Source organism: Paroedura picta, chromosome 4 (genome assembly GCF_049243985.1).
Source record: "Paroedura picta isolate Pp20150507F chromosome 4, Ppicta_v3.0, whole genome shotgun sequence".
Classification (NCBI taxonomy): Eukaryota; Metazoa; Chordata; class Lepidosauria; order Squamata; family Gekkonidae; genus Paroedura; species Paroedura picta.
Genome location: NC_135372.1, coordinates 34,049,261 through 34,069,419, shown reverse-complemented (window position 1 = coordinate 34,069,419; position 20,159 = coordinate 34,049,261). Strand labels below are relative to the sequence as shown.

The following is a 20,159-nucleotide window of genomic DNA, read 5'->3' as shown; positions in this document are numbered from 1 at the left end:
AAAACAGAGGACGGCAAGATTGTCATCTCGCTGATAATACATACAAAATCCACAGTTTAAAGATTGGCAAAGATGGCAAGCATAAAATTCATAGAAGACGCAAATGGCCATGTTAACCAGCCCCTCCCCCTCCCCAAATGGCCAATGACAGGCCTGGAGGGGATGGGAAGGGGAAGGGCCTAGGTGGGCGTGTTCACAGCTATACTTCCCAACCATATTCTACACAGTCTCACCATTTCTGGGTTTTGTTTTTTTTTTGAAAACTGAAGAATATTTCAGGGGTGAGCGAGGAATTTGCGTCAACCAGATGTAGGCTGGGGCAATGGATGGCCCCATGAGGATCCAGATGCCACAAGGGTGGGGGGGCGAACCAATCTTATAGCCCCATGACCTCAACCAAAAGCCTGGCGGAAGAGCTCCGTCTTGCCGGCCCTGTATTATCTACCTGCTTCTTTTATACCCTTGCCTTTCTCTTCATTGGGTTCCCAAACAGCCCACACTTTCCTCCTATCCTCCATTTTATCCTCACAACCACCCTGCGAGGCAGGTTAGGCTGAGAGTGTGAGACTAGCCCAAGGTCACCCTGCAAGTTGCCAGGGTGGAGCGGGGATTCCAATGGGGTCCCTCAGATCTGAGTCTTGACACCAACCACTACAGCAAGAGTGGCTCAACTGTGGCTCTCCAGATATCCATGAACTATAATTGTACTCCATGGACATCTGGAGAGCCAAGGTTTAGCCACCCCTGCACTACAGCAAACCCCCTTTCAGTGTAGGACTATCGGCTCAGTTCACTTTGTTAAGGTTTAACAGCCTGTAAGCCAGCTGCCTAAAACTTCAAGAATTCTTATTTTTTTAAAAACAAAAGCTTCCTACATCAACAACACAATTTTGGCATAAACTGCTCAAACAGACACAGTCTTAACCTTATAACATCAGAAAAGCATGAGTATTTCAGCATCCATTTTCTCAAAATCCCTATCATTCTGCTTCACATTTTGGAAAGTAGAAGAAAACACAGGATAATAATGCGTCAAATCCTGCCGTTTGGCGGTCACACAGTAAGGCTGGTTGGAAGGTGTTTGGAGAAAAGGCCCCTTCATCTTAGCTGTCGGGAGTGCATTGCAGCACGCAATCACGCCTCAAACTAGCAACTGGTAATATGTTAAAACGCAGAGGCCAGTCAAATTCCGTGGAATATTCCATTCCGAGATAAAAGTGGAGAAGTGCAGGGCTGTTCCCATGCAGGAGGCAGCATGCATTACTTTTTTAAAAGATTTGCATTCAGTCAAACCGCAGTGAACTAGCAAGGCGAAACCTGCACGAAACCTCCTTGCGGAGCTTGTCCGAGGCTGATGTAATAAACAAGGAAGGTAAGCAACTGGCGTGAAATTTGCAAGGGGAGGAAAGGGAACGGAGATCAAGGGAAGACAATTAGCGAATGACTAATCTGTTTTAAGGATCTTCTTTGCAAGCTGCCTCCGGCACTTGTGTGTGTGCTGTCAGAGAGAGGGAGAAACATTTGAATGCAACATTTTAATGCAGATAAGCAGACCAACAATTAGAAGCGAAAACAGCAGTAACTCCTCACTCCTTGAACGCAGGCAGCCTGGCTGGCAGGATTTGACACACACACGTTAGAGGGACGCCAAGAATTACATTAGCACCAAGTGGAGAAACCTGAAGAGCAGTTTCCAGAGCCTGAAGATAGTGAATTTCTGGAGGCTGGAGTGTGACAGGGTGAGCAGAGCAGCTGGACGTAAGTCAGATTGTCATGAATATCCCTGCATGTCAGGGAGCATCATAAAACTCCTCCATAGCAAAGGCTGCCAGGACCAGAAATGTGCTGGAACAGCTACCTTGCTCTTCACCTTCCCTGCTATACTGCCTGCCATCCTCAAAGGGGGTCAGAGAGAGCCTGTGTGGTGAGGGCCAGTGTGGTGCAGTGGTTAAGAGCAGCAGACTCTGAGCTGGAGAACTGGGTTTCATTCCCCGCTCCTCCACATGCAGCCAGCTGGGGGACCTTTGGCTGGTCACAGTTCTCTTGGGACTGTTCTCACAGAGCTCTCTTGGCCTCGCCTACCTCACAGGGCGTCTGCGGTGGTGAAAAGAAGGGAAAGATGTTTGTAAGCCCCTCTGGGACTCCTTCGGGTAGCGTGGGATATTGTAGCTCATGGATATCTGGAAAGCCACAGTTGAGCCACTCTTGCTGTAGTGGTTAGTGCCAAGACTCAGATCTGAGGGACCCCGTTTGGAATCCCTGCTCCACCCTGGCAACTTGCAGGGTGACTTTGGACTAGTCTCACACTGTCAGCCTAACCTCCTTCTCAGCTAGCTATACCTCCCATCTTTAATCTGTTATGCCCAATGGACTTCGGTTCACCTGTGAATGGTGGCCTTGGAGGCCAATCATAGCAAACTGGGCCCTTTATGCTAGATGCCTCTTTAAAGATATGACAGAGGGTTTGCTTTTCACTGTGAAGGCTACAGCTTTTGTAAAAAGCTCAAGGACTTCGTATCAAGCAGCCTCTTCAAGGTCCAGTGCATCAAAGAACTAACCGCCATGATGGAACCACAAACATGAGAGGTGCCCTATTGCAGTGGTCCCCAACCTTTTTATCACCGGGGACCACTCAACGCTTGACAATTTTACTGAGGCCCGGGGGGGGGGGGGTAGTTTACTCCTCTTCTCTCAACCACTGCCCTAACGCTCTCTGACTCTGGTCGCTATGGTAATGTTTAAACATCCCTTCAAAATAAGATACAGACACGCCACAACAATGAACATAAGGAACATTTTATTTACATGGAAATTTTAACTCATGACAATGACAAATCAGTGGGAACCCTGAGCTTGTTTCTCTGCAACGAGATAGTCCCATCTGGGAGTGATGGGAGACAATGACACCCGAAGTGTGTTGTAAAGGGCCGGGGGGGGGGTTAAGTAAAGGGCTGGGGGGGGGGAGAAGGCGTCCTTTGCGGCCCACTTCCAATTAGTCGACGGACCACATGTGGTCCGCAGCCCACAGGTTGGGGATTGCTACCCTATTGGATCAGTACAGTGTTCCATTTTTGCCTAGCGTGCTGTTTCAGAATGGCTGACACGTTGCCTTGAAGGGCTAAGAAACAGGGCGCAGAGGTCAAGGCCTCCCCTGATGCTGCCCTCATCACTGCGTTTCAGAGGGTTACTGTCTCTGAATGTAGAGAGTTACTTTCCTTGTTACTTATTTTATTTATTTGATCTTTTTATAAAATATACAACGCCCTCAGTTTTATTTTTCATTTATTTGATGTGATTTGATTTCTATACCGCCCTTCCATATGGCTCAGGGCGGTTTACATATAACATCATAGGGGATACATGGAATGAATCAACATACAACATAGTCAATATACAACAATATTAACCCAACAGAGGTTCTAAACAACAACTTCAGTGGTCCCAACAATAACAACATAACAAGCTAAACTCTCTAGAGAGGTCAGACTGCTTCAGGCCATGGAGGGGATTATCAGAGGTGGGGGGGGGGGGGACCTGTGGTCGGTCTCAGGCAAATGCCTGGTGGAGGCGTTTAAAAGTAGCGAAGACAAAAAACAAGCTGACTTAGGCTCAAATGAATGTTCATTGAAATAAACTGAGCCAGAACAAGCCCCGGTGTCTTGCTCACTTTCAGAGAACCAAATTCTTCTTCAGTGGCTGTAATGAAACTTAATCAAATATGGATAATAAGTATAGTACAAATCAGCGTTCAATTGAAAATGACATTAGTCTAAATTTGAGTACCTTGAATGTATACAATATTGTATTTGTATACTCAATTCCGTGATCACCTAAAGAAACAATAATGTAATAACATGCAGCTTGTTTTTGTCTTTGCTGAGTTTGGTCAGCTGACTGGCCTTCGTTCCTGCAGTTTAAAAGTAGCAGCACAACCCATACGCAAAGTGATCTGTTGACATTCTCCCAGTGGCTGGTAGCCACAAAATCAGCAATTCCCACTTTACAGGAAGGATATGGCACACGGACTGAAAACAGTACTGAAGTTAAAATACATACAGATTTACTGGTGGCACCCCCTTTGTTGGGCTTCCAGTGCATCATTATGCCACATAAAGGGACTTACCTGTGCACAGGTATCTGGTTGTCTCAAGGCATCTGCTTCCATGACGGAGAAATGGCCAATTGTGGGGTTAGCGTGAGGACCGACTGTGTACGAATGTACCTGGAATGAAGGCATGGGTTAGAACAGTGATTCTCAACCTCAGGGTCCCTTGGGGGGTCGATCCACCCTTTCAGGATGTTGCAGATGAAATGCTGATCGCCACTTTGGGGTGAGAAGGCAAATTTCCTTCAGACCAGACTGACCAGAGATTCTGGTTTTTTTTGGGGGGAGGCATCATCTGGACATGGAATTGGGCTCATTGTGGCTAGGCAGGTAGGTTGGACCAGATGATCCAGGAGATCCCTTCCAACTTGATGATTCTATGATCATCTCTCACAATGTCAATTCTTTTACTCCATGAGGACATATTTGGGGGTTAATGGGCTGCCTCCAACTGACAGCAAGTGAAACCCCACACAAAGACTTCCCCCAATCCCACTGGAGTTCCCAAGACTGCCTTGGCAAGTTTGGAGGCTGTGCCTAGAGAAGGCAGAGTTCAGTAAGGGTGTGATGCCACTTTGACACTCTAGGCTGCCTTCCCCAGTCTCTATTGTCTTTGCCATAGAGAAATGGAGCATCACTACATGGAGGCCATTTTTTGCTCCCACTCCTCAATTTATTGGGGATAAGAAATTGGGCCACAAATGGATGAATCCCTAGCCCAGGCATCTCACTCATACTCCAGGGGGCCTGCAGGAAGAGTATTGGGCATAATGCATTAGAAGGGCAGAAACATGTAACAAATTGCAATTGATTACTGGCTCAATATCAAGTGCTGTTTTTTGGCCTTCAAAACTTTACGTGGCTTGAATCCAAAGGACCTGAAAGACAGCCTCCATCCACATGCACTCACCGGTACTCTCAAGATTATCCAAAGCAGATACTGCAGTGAGGCCCCACAACTGTGGAAGCGCACTATGGCAGGAGGGGGGAGGACCTGCATCGGGGCCTTCTCGGTGGACATTTCTAGATTCTAGAACTTCCTCCCTTAGAAACAATCTCTAAACCCCTCGCTACAGGCCTTCTAATGACTTTATTCGGGACAGCCTTTTAAATTTGATTTGCAACTCTTGCATTTAACTCTGTGCTTGAAACACAAAGCACAGGCTAACCTCACTTAAGCCGTCTTTCGACCCACTGAATGAAGGACTAGAAAAGGGTCCCTTCAGAAGTACAACCTGTGCCACTTAGACCATTTCTGCACTGGAGGATCCATGCCAGGCTGCAGGCTGGAGTTTGAGGTGTGGCAGGTTGCCCCGCCTCTTCCTGTTCCCGACCGGGGAACATTTGGCCTCATGCATCCTGGATTTGTGCTCCCGTACAGTTCCCAGTGCGGAACAGTCTTAAGAGCCCTCGAAACAGGTACCTTGTGCCAGAGCTTGCACTGTTCCTGCCATTCGGCGTGCCAACTCCGCCATCGAAGCTGCAGGCGGCCGCTGATCCACTGCAAGTAGCGAGCGTCTCTCTGTCCTTCCCTGTGGGTTTCTAGAGCCTGGTCTTTTCCTTCCCTCCAGCTTCTCAGGGTGGCATCGCACTAAGGTTGAGAAACAACAACAAGCAGCTGCTTTCTGACAATACAGGATGACCGGCAAGCGATCTCTGACGTCTCAGTTTCGCTGTGCTCTGAGGCCGCATCTCTTGCAGGGTGAGGCCTGTTATAGCGCATGGGACTCATCCTCCTAAGAGTGGATTGCCCTGAGCCACCTTGTACAAAAGTTACACTAATAAGAAAAATCTGGAACATCAAGCTGCACCCTTAGAATGTCTTCGTTTTCATTTAATGCTGGCAAACCGAAGAGCTTCCGGAAAAGCAGGCTTTTGCCACTACTCTGCATTTTTGTTTAACATTTATTGACACTCTTGTCATTTTTGTCAAGGACCGAATCATTTGCAGCTTTTGAAAGCTGTTGTAAGAAGAATACTTGTCACTGAAGAAATTTATGGCCGAAAGCGTTTATAGAACTGGGGAACGCTCTGGCAAGTCTTCTACTTGTTTACCAGAATTCTAGTGGTGTAGTTCCAGTTTTTTTTTTTCTTTTCATATTAGGCCTCCTTGTGGCAAAAGCAAGATGGAAACCAAGAATAACCATGGCTCCTTCTCATAAGCCACTATGCTACACTCCAGCCACCTCCAATTCATCTCCCTCCACCTGTTCCAAAAAGTCCAGTAGTACCTTGAGAGTCCAGTAGTCCAGTAGCACCTTGGGGTAGTGATTAAGAGTAGCAATCTCTAATCTGGAGAACTGGGTTTGAGTCCCTCTTCCTCCTTCACATGCAGCCAGTTGTGTGACCGTGGGCCAGTCACAGTTCTCTCAGTGTCTCCTACCTCACAAGGTTGCACGGAAAGGAAGGGTGTCATAATCATACTGCTTACTTTTACCTTGTGTTGCTTGTATTGCTTGGCCTGCCTTGCTGCAGGTTTTCTCTCCTGTTTGCATATCACTGTGATATGCTGCTCCTCTGTGAGCATTTGATCCCTTGATTGATTAGCATGGGTGTGAATGTAGCTAGCTGGCCCAGGGTTTTATGGGGGTCCCGTGTTTGAAGCTGTGGGACCGAAAATCTTTCCCACTGTCTTGGGGACTTTGCCGGCACCTGCATCTGTCCTAGGCATTTGCTCAGGTAAATGCCTTCACGCCAAAACCGTTGGATGGAGGGCAGAGGTAGGAACTTTATTCTTAGCAAGAGCCCCATGCTATTCAGCTTGCTATTCTTTAAATAAAGAGATTTTCCTCCAACGAAGTCTGCTTATTGGGCGTAACCGACAGAACTTCACAATGGGCAGGCTATTGTAAGCTGCTTTGAGACTCCTTTTTAAGCGAGGTACAAAAAAACAGCTCTTCTTCGAGCCCAGCACAATTTTCCAGGTGAGCTTTTGAGACTTCATCTAACTTTTCAAAGCTTATTCCCCCTCCCCAAAATCTTCTGGATCCCCACTCCTACTGGACTCCTTTTTAGTTCTTCTACTGCAGCCACCCTCTGAAACTGTTCCAAAGAGCTTCCCTTCTTGTTACCTTTTTCTCGACCCCTTTGCCAGTTTGCTTTTCTCTGGGCCCTCCGCTGTCCAGATTTTTCTTCTAAACTTTCATTTCAAAAGACCCTGTTATTTAAAGACCTATTTCCCGGGGCTTCTGCAATTGAGAAAAAACAACTGACATTTAGACTGGGGAGGTGCGACGATCTGCAGCCTTCGTTGCCGGCTGGTCGGGCAGAGAGACTCGAGAGCACTAGAGAGACATTCTCCGTAAGTACTGCAGCTCAGCTGCCATCCCCTCCGAGACGGATGTCTGCACCGGTACCAATATGGGCTTTTTTGACTTGAAGAGCAGGATGCTTGCTGACAAAAAGAAGCAGCCAGCCACTCACTTTCCCCAGTCCCCCGTGTCAGCAGCAATCAATCACACTTGTCACCCCATCAAGTGACTCGCCAAAATGATGCATAACAGGGTCACCAAACATCCCAAGCACCAGGAGGGATGGGCGAAGAGACCAGGGTGCTACAACAGACTGAAGAGATATTGGAGGCAGCCGTTGGGGCCAGGAGGCACAAATAATGCATTTTAAAAAAAGAAATGGGGAATGAAAATGTCATCCTCATGCAAGTATGCTAGCAGGGGCAGGGCAGCAAACAGTGGCATACTCATTTTATTTGTGCAGTACAATTGTATCCCATCCTCCGTCCAAAGAGCCCAAGGCAGCTCTGTGTGCCTCCCTTATTACACTGGCAAAAACCTGTAAGGCTGTAAGAGTGACTGGCCCAAGGTCACCTTGCAAGATTCATGGCAGAGGAAGGATATGAATGTAGGACAGGCTTTCTTAATCAGGGTTTCGTGAAACTTTGGGGTTTCTTGATGACCCTGGGAGGGAGTTAATTTTGTATATATATTTTTTAATTTTAATTTTTTTATTCACCCATATTCTGGATAATCATGCCACTTCTCAAAGCCTGAAGAATGCTTCAGGGGTTTCTCAATGGTAAAAAAGTTGAGAAAGGCTGACCTAGGATCTCCCAGTTCTGAGCCTGACACCCTAACCCAACATGTCAAACATATGGCCCGAGGGCCCTTCTTTGGCCTGCAAGCAGCTGAGGGGAAACTAGTCCAAATGTGAACCAGAAGGGCCTGGATTAGGGTATTATGCCCCCTACTGCAGCCTATCCCTTTCCCAAAAGCAGGCCCTTCCCCCTCGAGATTGTCCAACCCAATCATAAGGGACAAGGAGGGCTGGTATGGCCTCGAGTTGAGGAGGGGTAGAGGGGTATAGGTACCTGGCATATTTTAAAGGCCATTTTAGGGGTATATGGTACATGTGGCTCGGTTCGACAAAGTGATGTTTATGTCAGATCCAGCCCTTGTAACAAATGAGATCGACACCTTGGTTCTAATTCTGCGCTAGTTTTGGGCACCTGCATGAGGCACTACCAAGAGCAGCGCAGGTCCAGGAGCCGTTGATATATATATTATTTTTGTTCTGCAGTTTGGTCCTCGACACGGGGAGGGAGCTGCAAGGCTTCCCTGCACCAGGAAAGCTCCGCGGAACCAGCACTCTCGCTGCTCAGCTGCCCCCTGCTGGCACGTTGAGTCAGCGCAACAGGAGAAGAGCCCGCAAACATTTGAGCTGCTTTTCGGCAAAACCCAGGGTTATTTTACAGTCTCCCTCTCAAAGGCTACTTTAAATAAAAACTAGCAATTATCACAGAAGCAGAATTTGGCCTCCCGCTCCTAACTCTCTGTAGAGGGGGAGGCCTCCGCAATTCTGAGGGCAATTTTCTCCTTGCCGCATCCCGTTTATTGTCGGGAGCCGGGGATATATGAGTCGCTTGAATTACCTATAAACAGTATTCTTGATCAAAATTGGAGGCAATTTTATCATTGTAGCAATGCCCCAGGCTGGCAGATTGTGACGGCCCTGCAGGCTTATGGATTGGCTCGGGAAATGAACCAGCCTCTTTCTTTTCATACCATTGACAAAGTGGGTGAGAGAGGGAGCAATGCCTGCATCTCCAAAAATTACTGGAATCGCTGAGAGAAGTCTGGCATTTCTCTAAATCTCCGCCGTTCTGAGTCGCTTCTCCTTCATCACAGAAATGCACCTGACGAGTGACATTCCCCCCAACCCAAGAAGATCCCGCTGAACTCCCAGCAGAGCAGTTAACCCACTGGAGAGGCTTTTGTACTTTAGAGCAGGGGGTAGTCAACCTGTGGTCCTCCAGATGTTTGTGGACTACAATTCCCATGAGCCCCTGCCAGCATTTGCTGGCAGGGGCTCATGGGAATCGTAGTCCACAAACATATGGAGGACCACAGGTTGACTACCCCTGCTTTAGAAGACCGTTTATGCACTGGGAACTTCACTGCCCCAGCTCCCGTGCAGGAGCACAAATCGGGGGCGGATGAGGCGCACCGGGCCAAATACTCCCCCGTGTGGGTGCAGGAAGAGGTGGAGCAACCTGCCATGACTAAAACTCCAGCCTGCAGCCCAGCATGAAACCTCCAGTGCGTAAACGGTTGAAGAAATGTGCCTGACAAGTACCTTCTCATTTACAAAAGCCTTCCCAGCAGGTAATTGTGCCCTGCTGAGAGGTCAGCGGAAGCTTCTTAGGATGGGTAGAATATGAAGGCAATATCCTAAACCTTCGTTGCATATAGTGAGCCCAGATGGAGAAGGCAGTGGCTTATCTGTTCCAGCAACTATCCCTTTGTCATGGTCTTGGACTTGGGGGGTGGGTCAAATACCATTCTCCTGGTCTCCACAAGAACTTAGATGATTAATTAGTGGCAGAGAAGAATACGCCTTTTCCCAAAAGGTAAGACAAGTGGTAGTGACAGCCAAGGAAAGTTAGGAGGTTTCCCATCAATCTTCCTGACCACACACACAGAATATTTGTTGCTATGAAAAGGGACACAGAGATTTCATTTAGGTAGGGAGGCACGGGGGAAGGAAAGCTGGAGATTCAGAAGAACTAGTAGGTTGCAGAAATAGATCATGACTATATCGTTGCGCTGCAGCACAACAGCAATTTCTTATTTCTTAAAGGTATCCCCTGTGCAAGCACCGAGTCATGTCTAACCCTTGGGGTGATGCCCTTTAGCGTTTTCTTGGCAGACTCAATACGGGGTGGTTTGCCAGTGCCTTCCCCAGTCATTACCGTTTACCCCCCAGCAAGCTGGGTACTCATTTTACCGACCTCGGAAGGATAGAAGGCTGAGTCGACCTTGAGCCGGCTGCTGGGATTGAACTCCCAGCCTCATGGGCAGAGCTTCAGACTGCATGTCTGCTGCCTTACCACTCTGCGCCACAAGAGGCTCTACTCTTATTTCTTAGTCAGGCTCAAAAAGCCCTCTAGTTCTGGGGGTGGGAAGAGGCCATGGATGCTAAAGAAAATGGCACAGCTGTGGGAGGGATCTTCCAAACTATGCATCTTCCCATCCAGACTGCTGGCTAATCTACACAGACAGCATTCTGTCTGGAAAAGATCATACAAAATAAGTTTGAGAAAAAACATACTGTGGACAAGTAATGCCTGGGAAGTGGGGAATCAGAGAATGACGTCATGAGGTCGCTCCCCCCAAAAAACACACTGCAGTTTGGAAGCCAAGGTGGACAAAAACCTCTATGAGGATGCTCTGAGCTCAGTTTACAAGCAATGTAGAAGAAGAGTTGGTTCTTATATGCCACTTTTCTCTACCTGAAGGAGTCTCAAAGCGACTTATATTCGCCTTCCCATTCCTCTCCCCACGACAGACAACCTGTGAGGGAGATGAGGCTGAGAGAGCCCTGATATTACTGAAGAAGAAGAAGAGTTGTTTCTTATATGCCGCTTTTCTCTACCTGAAGGAGTCTCCAAGCGGGTTACATTCCCCTTCCCTTTCCTCGCCCCACAACGGACACCCTGTGAGGTAGGTGAGGCTGAGAGAGCCCTGATATTACCGAAGAAGAAGAGTTGTTTCTTATATGCCGCTTTTCTCTACCTGAAGGAGTCTCCAAGAGGGTTACATTCGCCTTCCCTTTCCTCGCCCCACAACGGACACCCTGTGAGGTAGATGAGGCTGAGAGAGCCCTGATATTACTGACGAAGAGTTGGTTCTTATATGCCACTTTTCTCTGCCCGAAAGAGGCACAAAGTGGCTAACATTCGCCTTTCCTTTCCTCTCCCCACGACAGACACCCTGCGAGGGAAGTGAGGCTGAGAGAGCCCTGATATTACTGAAGAAGGCTGGTTCTTATATGCTGCTTTTCTCTACCTGAAGGAGTCTCAAAGCGGCTTACATTCGCCTTCCCTTTCCTCTCCCCACAACAGACACCCTGTGAGGGGGGTGAGGCTGAGAGAGCCCTGATATTACTTGCTCAGTCAGAACAGCTTTATCAGTGCTGTGGCGAGCCCAAGGTCACCCAGCTGGCTGCATGTGGGGGAACATGGAATCAAATCCGGCTCGTCAGAGTAGAAGGTTGCACTCCTAGCCACTACACCAAGCTGATTATACTGCCCCAAACAGTTACTTGTGTGGTTTAGTAGGAGATATGCTACTAAATGGTAGTTATTTGCATGTAGCTACTTTTGTGTCTATAATTCTCACCTCCCCCAAAGAGCAACAGGATCCAATAACCAAAAATGAAGGGGGAAGGGGAAACGGAAAGGAATGAACACCTATGCTTGGCTTCGTATTAAAAGACTACAAAGGCAATTTTTTTACTTACCATGGACAAAGGATATCCAGTTAAGCAGTGCTTTTAAAAGGCACAATTACCAGAAATTAAAAAAAAAGAATTCACGAAGAAGCAATGACTGAACTGCATTTTTTGGAACGCAACCATATTCTATACGTACCAAGAGGATTGCAACCATCTGGTTGTTCCCGACTGTGATCATACTCTGTAGCAAATAACACCTGGGGCCCAGGCTAGGGAATTCTGCTCCCTTCTCCCCGCCCTCAATCCCTTCCCCACAGTGTCCTGAATGATCTCATCTTACATTAAAGCGAATTCCACTTCCCCTGGCAAGGGGGAACACGAATACACAATGCGGCTCTTTCTCAGCCCAATCAGGTTTCGTGCCCGGGCTTTGAGGAGCACAGAGCTTTGTGACCTGCCACGGAACTCGGTGGAGGATCAAGGAGACCCAGAAAGGTGGGAGTTGCAGACACAGGAAGCCCATCCCGATTCCAAATGAGAAAAGCCCTTTGCTCACTCGAGTGCAATGAAACTAAACGGATCTGACATTTTCTCATAATGAGAACATATGGAGGCAAAAATGGCAATTGTCTCGCCCCCCGCAGGAGGTCAAGTTTGACAGAGAGTTTGGGGCTTTGGCGCTCCAACAGGACAATGCGGCAGCTCGAGTCAGAATGAGGCAACCCAGATTCAAATCCCCACAGTCAGAATGCTCATTGAGGTACCTGGGACCGGCCTCGCTATCTCTCTAGCTTTCCCGTGTCACAGGGATGCTGTGAAAATAACAGGAACGGGATCCCTGTGTACTGTGAATTGGAAATTGCATCGAGATGGCTCTCTTCTGTCTTCCCATTAATGGCCTGGGTATCTAGCGATTTTTATCTCTGCAGCAAAGAAAGCAACCTCTTGGGAAGGCGCCACACGAGGACTTATTGCTTGTCATTTTTACAAAAACGAGACGGAAAGCTGGCGCTGGGCAGACTTTCAACAGTGTAGCTTCCATGTAAAGGCAGAAGTTATCCCATCTACTCCTCAAAGTCCGGTGGGACCAGTATCACCATTTCAGCCACCTAGTGAGGCATTTTCCAAGGGACTAGTTCAAGGATGAAGAGCTTTTTCCATCCTGGCCCCCACCTGGTAGAATGAGCCCCCAGAGGAGATCAGGGCCCTGACAGAACTTGAACAGTTCTGCAGGGCCTGCAAAAGGGAGCTCCTCCACCAGGCATTTGATTGACCCGTGCCATCACATCCCAAGGGCCCTCTTCCTTTTTCCCCTCCTATGGCACCCACCATAATTCCACCGAACCCACTGGGCTATCAGTATGAGTTAATTTAATGTTTCCAACATTTTTTTAGTGTTGCATGTTGCTTGTTGTTTCACTTCATTCATTATTGTTAATCTAAGTTATCTGTACGGTTCCTATTCTGTTCTATGTGAACCACCCCAAGCCTTCAGGGAGGGCGGTGAATGAATGAATGAATGAATGAATGAATGAATGAATGAATGAATGAATGAATGAATGAATGAATGAATGAATGAATGAATGAATGAATGAATGAATGAATGAATGAATGAATGAATGAATGATCCCTTAGACTGGAACAGTCATCGCATCTATGCGACTATCAGGCGTGAGAATGGGGTATTTTGCTGACATTCTCAGGTTGTCATTTACATGCCTGACACCAGCTTGTATGAGACCTTTTTGAGGATGCACAGTGGTGAGGCATATTTCCCCTGAATAAATCATCACACCAAGACCAGATGTAGATCAAGGCCTCTTGGTCATAGTAGTCTTCAGTGACTGGTTTAGCATTAAAGTGACGGGAAGCGCTAGGCTTTTTGTAGTTCGCTTTACACTTCCTGATGGAGACCCAAAGCAACCTACAAACACTTTTCCCTTCCTCTCCCCACATCAGACACCCTGTGAGGTCGGTGGGACTAAGCGAGTCTGAGAGAACTGCTCTCTGAGAACAGCCCTAAGAGAACTGTGACTAGCCCAAGGTCACCCAGCTGGCTGTGTCTGGAGGAGCCAGAAATCAAACCTGGTTTCCCAGATTAGAAGCTGCTGATTTTAGCCACTACACACCGCCTTTAACCACTGCCCCAAGATCTGTAATGTAAAGGCAATGCACATGACTCACTGTGCATATCGTTACTTCATCCCAGAGCTTCACTCTGTTCAACATCAAAAGCTGTTCCACCAGGTTGATTCTCCACAGGAACCAGGAAAACAGCAGCAGCAGCTCCCTGCTCCCCATCAAACCATCAGAAGGGAGCTCATAGAATTGCAGCCTTCTGTAGCCATGGCTGAACGCCACACTCTTAACAAAATGGATCTGAGTGCCTAAGGAGGAGGCAAGACATACAAACAGGTTGGGCGTCTGCAACTGACCAGACATATTACAGTCACAACACGAGCTGCGTTGTGTACAGAAAAGGGCTTGCAGCAGGCACTAGCCGAAAAACAAGCATTCAAATCTTTTCAGAGAGTACATTTCAGTGTAGGGGCCACAACTGAGAAGGCCCTTCCCTTAGTGACAGCTAACCAAGCTATCCTGATATCTTTCTGCTTGGTTCCTCTAGCTCTCCCAGAAATAAAGCATGAGCATAGGGGAAGAAGAGCAATTTATAAGATTGCACAGATTAATCACCCAAACAACATCAGCTCAAGGTTAGTAATCTGCTTTCCTTATTTGGGGTTTCTAGAACCGTGGTTCTCAACCTTGGGGTCCTGACCCCAACTGCGGTCGCCTGGCCCCTTCCGCGGGGTAGCCAGGTTGGTGGCTGAGGTGGTGGCACCGCTGGTGGTAGCAGGTGGCAGTAGCTGGCAACTGTGGAAGCAGGCGGCGGCCAGTGGAGCTATGGCAATGGCCGCCTCCACTCCACCCCTAGACTGCTGTGTACCTGTGTGTGCACATCTGTGCACGCCACACGCATGCCGCCCCTGCCATTAGGGTCACTGCGTTATGGTAATTGAGAATTGCTGCTCTAGAAAATGCCACATAGAGGTGACCAGGAAGCTTGCCTGTGAAAGAACACTTGCATAATGTTACGGTTGGGGGTCACCCCAACATGAAGAACTGTAGTAAAGGGTCGCGGCATTAGGAAGGTTGAGAACCACTGCTTTAGGGCAAGGGATCCTCAGTTGGTTAATGTTGCTTGATCATAATATTCTTGGGGGAATATAATCAGAAAGGTGGTCCCGCAGCTATGCAGGCCAACCACCAGGTTCTGTTAAAGGGACTGTCCCCTCAAGGGATCTTCCAGTGAATTGTATTTGATACACTGGGACGAGGTGAGAGTTCTCTGCGCTGATTTTAAGCCTGAGTCTCCACGGCAGAGAAAGCATAAGCTGGTCACCATATTCCCAAGATTTTCATCCCTGGAGCTCCCAACAGGAAGCAGTTGTCAATGCATAAGCCATAACACATGATGCTTAAACCACCTGAAGGAGACTCCAAACGCAAGGCCTACTTGGATGTCCCAGGAGGGCAGTTCAATTAATCTCAGTAGCCAGCTGCCCAGTGGACAACAGATGCAGCCAAAGGATTGACACCATGGCCAGGAAGACCAGCCAAAAAGTTCCATTCTCCTGACACTTCTGACTGTTGCTACCACTGAGGGCATCCAATGTTTTACATTTCACTAACTAGCTTCATCTGTCAGATCTTGGAAGCCAAGCAGGGTCCACCCTGGTTAGTATTTGGATGGGGGACCGCAAAGGAAGACCAAGGTCTCAATGCAGAGGCGGGGAATGGCAAACCACCTCTCTTGCTGTGAAAACCCCATGGGCTTCTCGTAAGCTGCAACTTTAGGGTAACTTTCCACCACCAACAACTTGTTATCAGTGGTGTACTTTTATTGACAGTATCATGGGTCTACTCTAATTAATTTGAGGTTATCGTTTGTCGGCCGACAACACACTGTGACACTGATTTTAGGCACTTATTGTGGTTCGTCTTTCACTTCCTTGAGGTTAGCGCCTTCTTCTTCTAACCTCGAAACAGCACAGTACTATGAACAGTTGATCCTACGTTTGGGTCACATAACTCCCCTGAAATCAGTTAGATCCAATGACTCCCTTCCACTACATCTACCAAGGGAATCTGAAGCAGAAAGGAGCCACTGGATCCAACCCAAAGGACTTAGGCACGATAACTCTGCACACGAAAGCAACATAAATTAACACAGTATTGTGCTACCTGTATCAACAGGCTCCTTCCATTCTCCACCTTGGATCTGCTTCAGTAGAGAGTACAGCAGCTTCCAGAAAATGATGCTCTGTTTAAGAGGAGACAGCAAATCTCATGAGATCCTAGGAAGAGCTCTGCTGGATCTGACCAGTAGCTCATTTGATTCAAGCTATTTCCATATAACATGTCTCATGGAAGCCCAGGGTGCAAAGACAATCTTATGTATTAGAAGATCTGAGCAATGTCTTAAACTCTCGTTATACCAAGGAGAGAGACATGGGGGGAGGGAGGGCATCAGCAACCAATTGGATCAATAGCTTCCTCAGGACCTCTGTTCCAAATCTCATTCATCTCATTGAGGGACCTGCTGGCAGGTCAAGATAAATCCCACAGAGGTTCTATTAATCTTTGCAGGTAAGCATAAATTCACACATTGCCCCTGGTGGGGGGGGGGATGGCTATCCCCAAACTGACCCTTATGAGGAAGTGGTTTGACCATGGCACAACCATGCTACTCAGATTAAGCCCTGGGCAAAGAATCAAATCTAGCATGTGGCCTGCTTCATGTCTTCCCCCGGTGTTCACCAGCTAGTGGCATTCAATAACACAATGCCTCAAAAATTCCAAGAGATTCCATGTGGCTGTCACAGTTCATATATTTGTCTAGTCAACTCAGACTTCTGTGAATTAGCTGAATTCTCTTATAAAACCATTTGAGCTAGCATTCAGATCTTTGTGGCAGTAAATCTCAAAAAGTTAACTGTGCATCCTGTGAAATGCTTTTTAAAAAAAGAGTTGTTTTTTATTTATTTATTATTTATAAATCATTTATTTATTTAGATTTCTACACCGCCCTTCCTTATGGTTCTGGCCGGTTTACATTAACTCACACTTTTCACTACAAGAAGGATTCTCAAAGCAGTTTGCAATTGTCTTCCCTTCCTCTCCCCACAACAGCTAGATGGGGCTGAGAAAGCTCTGACAGAGCTGCTCTACGAGAACAGCTCTAACAGGGCTGTGACTATCCCTAGGTCACCCAGCTGGATGCTTGTGGAGGAGTGGGGAATCAAACCCGACTCTCCAGATTCGAGACTGCTGCACAAAGCAGCTTACTTTCTAACCACTTTCATTGGTGCAGTGTTGTGTGGTGTAGTCATTAGAGTGCTGAACCAGGATCTGAAAGACCCAGGTTCAAATTCCTGCAGTTGTCATGAAAGCTCACTGAGTGAACCCAGACCAGTCACACAAACACCTGATCTACTTCTCAGATGTAAGCTGCTTTGGGTCCACACTGAGGAGAAAGGCAAGGTATAAATGAAATAATTAATAAATACGGTATTGTGAAAGGATGCAGAATTCCTCTCTGTCATTTCTTCATTCTATACATAATTTTATATATCTCTTGTCATGCCTCTCTTATTAGCTTTTTTCCCCTTCTTAACTCAAACAAGAAACAAAAAACGGACACAGGGCCACAGGGCTGTGTGTGCTGTGGGTAGGCGGGCCTGGGAAGGAGGGAGGGCCGGGAGGAGAGCCTCAAGAGCAGGGCTGGCAATGGTGTTGGAGTCACTGCCACCTCCCAGTGGGGCCAGGGCCACTGGAGGCTTCCATGCCTCATGAGCAGGGCTGGCATCTTCAGAGGTAGTACACATCAAGACAGGAATCTCTCCACACCCAAGTGCGCAGTGTGTGAACAGTATCTGGGTATTTTATTTACTGGGGGGGGGGGGGGTTTACATATCATACTCTTGTCTTTATCTGGGAATCCCCCAGAATAGGGGTAGTCAAACTGCTCCAGAAGATGGACCGGAACTAGGAAGTGCTTTTCCTGTGTCTGTGGAGTTCATTTGCAGATTTTGTTGATTTTCAGAGTCTCAAGATAGTAGCTGTTGGTGTTGCAAGCAGCACCTTTCATGGTCATTTATTTTGTATTGCAGACTGAAATAACCTGAGAAATCAGCAGTAGTTGAACATGCTCTAAGCCAGTCTGGACATACATAATCCCATTTGAAGACAGAAATACTGGACAGCACCAACAGCTACTATGTTAGACAGGGAAGCCATTGAAATTTACAAACACCAATACAGTTTCAACAAACAAAGGAGTTTGAAAATCAACCCAAACCGGTTACCAGCCCCCCCAAAACACCAAAATTAAAACCATGGGACTCTAAAAACACCTCTCAATGGTTCATCTGATATATAGGGGATACCCTGACTGATGGGCTTTCTAATGAACTTCACAAACACAAAAAAACTTCCTGATGGACTTCCTTTCCAAAAAATGCTAAAAAGACAGCAGCTTCACTGCAGTCAGGATTTGCCCCTTTCCACCATCAGGCTTGGCCCAAGATCTCACAAAAAGCCCCGGAAAGCTTGCCCGTGTCTGGTTGCTAGGCTTGCCAGATCCAGGTTGAGAATCTCCTGGAGTTTTGGGGATGAAGTCTGGGCAGGGCAGGGACCTCAGTGGGCTACCATGCCCGGGAGGTCCATCTTCCACAACATACATTTTCTACTGGGAAAACTGATCTCCGAAATCTGGAGATTAGCTGAAATTCTGGGGGATCTCCAGGCCCCACCTGGAGGCTGGCACCCCTACCGGCTGCTCATCCCGCGGCTTCCCATTTGGTATGGGGGTAAATTTGTTCATTTCTACAATGGCATTGGCTTTTGGGGCGGCCACACGAGATGCCGCCGACTCTAGCATGAAGACGAGGGCGCTCCTGAGCGTGTGCAAAGTGCCCTTCTCTCCTCAGCACCCACCGCCTCCGGCCGGTCGAACTTAGCTAAGCGAAAAGTCTCCGGAGAGACTCGCACCCCGGGTAAGGCCAAGCTCAGAGCCCCGATAGCCGCCTGAAGATCCGCCGCCGCCCGGCCGGACTTCTGCCTCCTCATCGCCTCAGCCGCGCTTCTCGTTTAAACAGAGCCATTGCGCATGCCCGGACGCAGGAGCGGGAGAGCGCGTGCGCCGAAGGGAGGCCGCCTCTCATTCGGCTGAGCGGGATGCGGAAGGATCAATACACAACTCAAGCCACGGCAAGGATGAACGTTTAAAATAGTCCCTTGTCTCTCTGAGAATCGTCAAGATCCATGCGCTGTTGCGTGGATTCGCCCCGGGAGTTTCGGCGGGTTGAGCGTCGTCTGCAACCTGGTTGAGGCTGAAACGCAGCGGTGCAATTTCGTCGAGAGACGAACATCTTAGGAAGAATGTGATTGGCTAAGACAATGGGGGTAACGGAGTGGGGTTAGTTGGCTGAGGTTGCCAGCCTCCCGGTGGGGCCTGGAGATCTCCCGGCATTAGGACTGCGCCCCAGACTGCAGTTAGTCCCCCTGGAGAAAAGGGCTGCTTTGGAGGAGAGGCCAAGTGGCTCTCCAGATGTCCGTGCATTACAATTACCAGCGTGGCTATTGAGTCTGTGGGCATGTTTTATTTATTTAATAATAATACTTATATTTTCATTTAATAACCTGCTGCTCCCGCATAGTGGCTCGTGGCGGGTAACAACGATCCCCCATAAAACCCTGGCCAGGTGCGCCTCCCTGGGGCCCAGGACCTCCAACACATTTTATTCCTACTCCGCCCTTCCCAGGTCAGCTCAGCGTGGCTGGCAGCCATTTCACTCCTATAAATCAATCAGGGCAAGCTATAAAAATAAAGTTACTGTTTAAAACACTACAACATTTTAACATTAAAAGACCGTCTCCTAATAATTCGAATCTTTCCAAGGGTTGCCCAGAACATGGAGGGGTGGGGGGGGGAGGGATGGCTTCTTGCCCCAAGCCACCCACTGATAGGAAGCTTACTTTGGATCTTTACATCTGGAGTGCCACGGTTTGGCATTATACCAAGTTGTTAGTTGCAAAGTTGTGTCCGACCCATCGCGACCCCATGGACAATGATCCTCCAGGCCAGGGGTAGTCAAACGGCAGCCCTCCAGCAAACGCTGGCAGGGGCTCATAGGAATTGTAGTCCATGGACATCTGGAGGGCCCCAGTTTAACTACCCCTGCTCCAGGCCTTCCTGTCCTCTACCGTTCCCCAGAGTCCATTTAAGCTCCCACCGACTGCTTCAGTGACTCCATCCAGCCACCTCATTCTCTGTCGTCCCCTTCTTCTTTTGCCCTCAGTC

General features: G+C 48.0%; 1 protein-coding gene across 2 annotated transcripts in view; it reads right to left on the bottom strand.

Moving 5' to 3' along the window:
* TEDC1 (tubulin epsilon and delta complex 1) overlaps positions 1-18,960 on the bottom strand; it is a 46,468-nt gene extending 27,508 nt beyond the window's left edge. The window contains exons 1-5 of one of the 2 annotated variants that reach the window (XM_077332275.1): positions 18,794-18,960; positions 16,040-16,118; positions 13,979-14,181; positions 5,529-5,696; positions 4,124-4,222 (exon numbers count right to left, since the gene is read on the bottom strand). In XM_077332275.1, the coding sequence (XP_077188390.1) occupies positions 4,124-4,222; positions 5,529-5,696; positions 13,979-14,181; positions 16,040-16,118; positions 18,794-18,925 (681 nt within the window). In that variant the 5' untranslated portion in view covers positions 18,926-18,960. The remainder of the gene's footprint in view (positions 1-4,123; positions 4,223-5,528; positions 5,697-13,978; positions 14,182-16,039; positions 16,119-18,793) is intronic. The other variant, XM_077332276.1, reaches the window with a different exon arrangement.
* Positions 18,961-20,159: the final 1,199 nt, after the last annotated feature.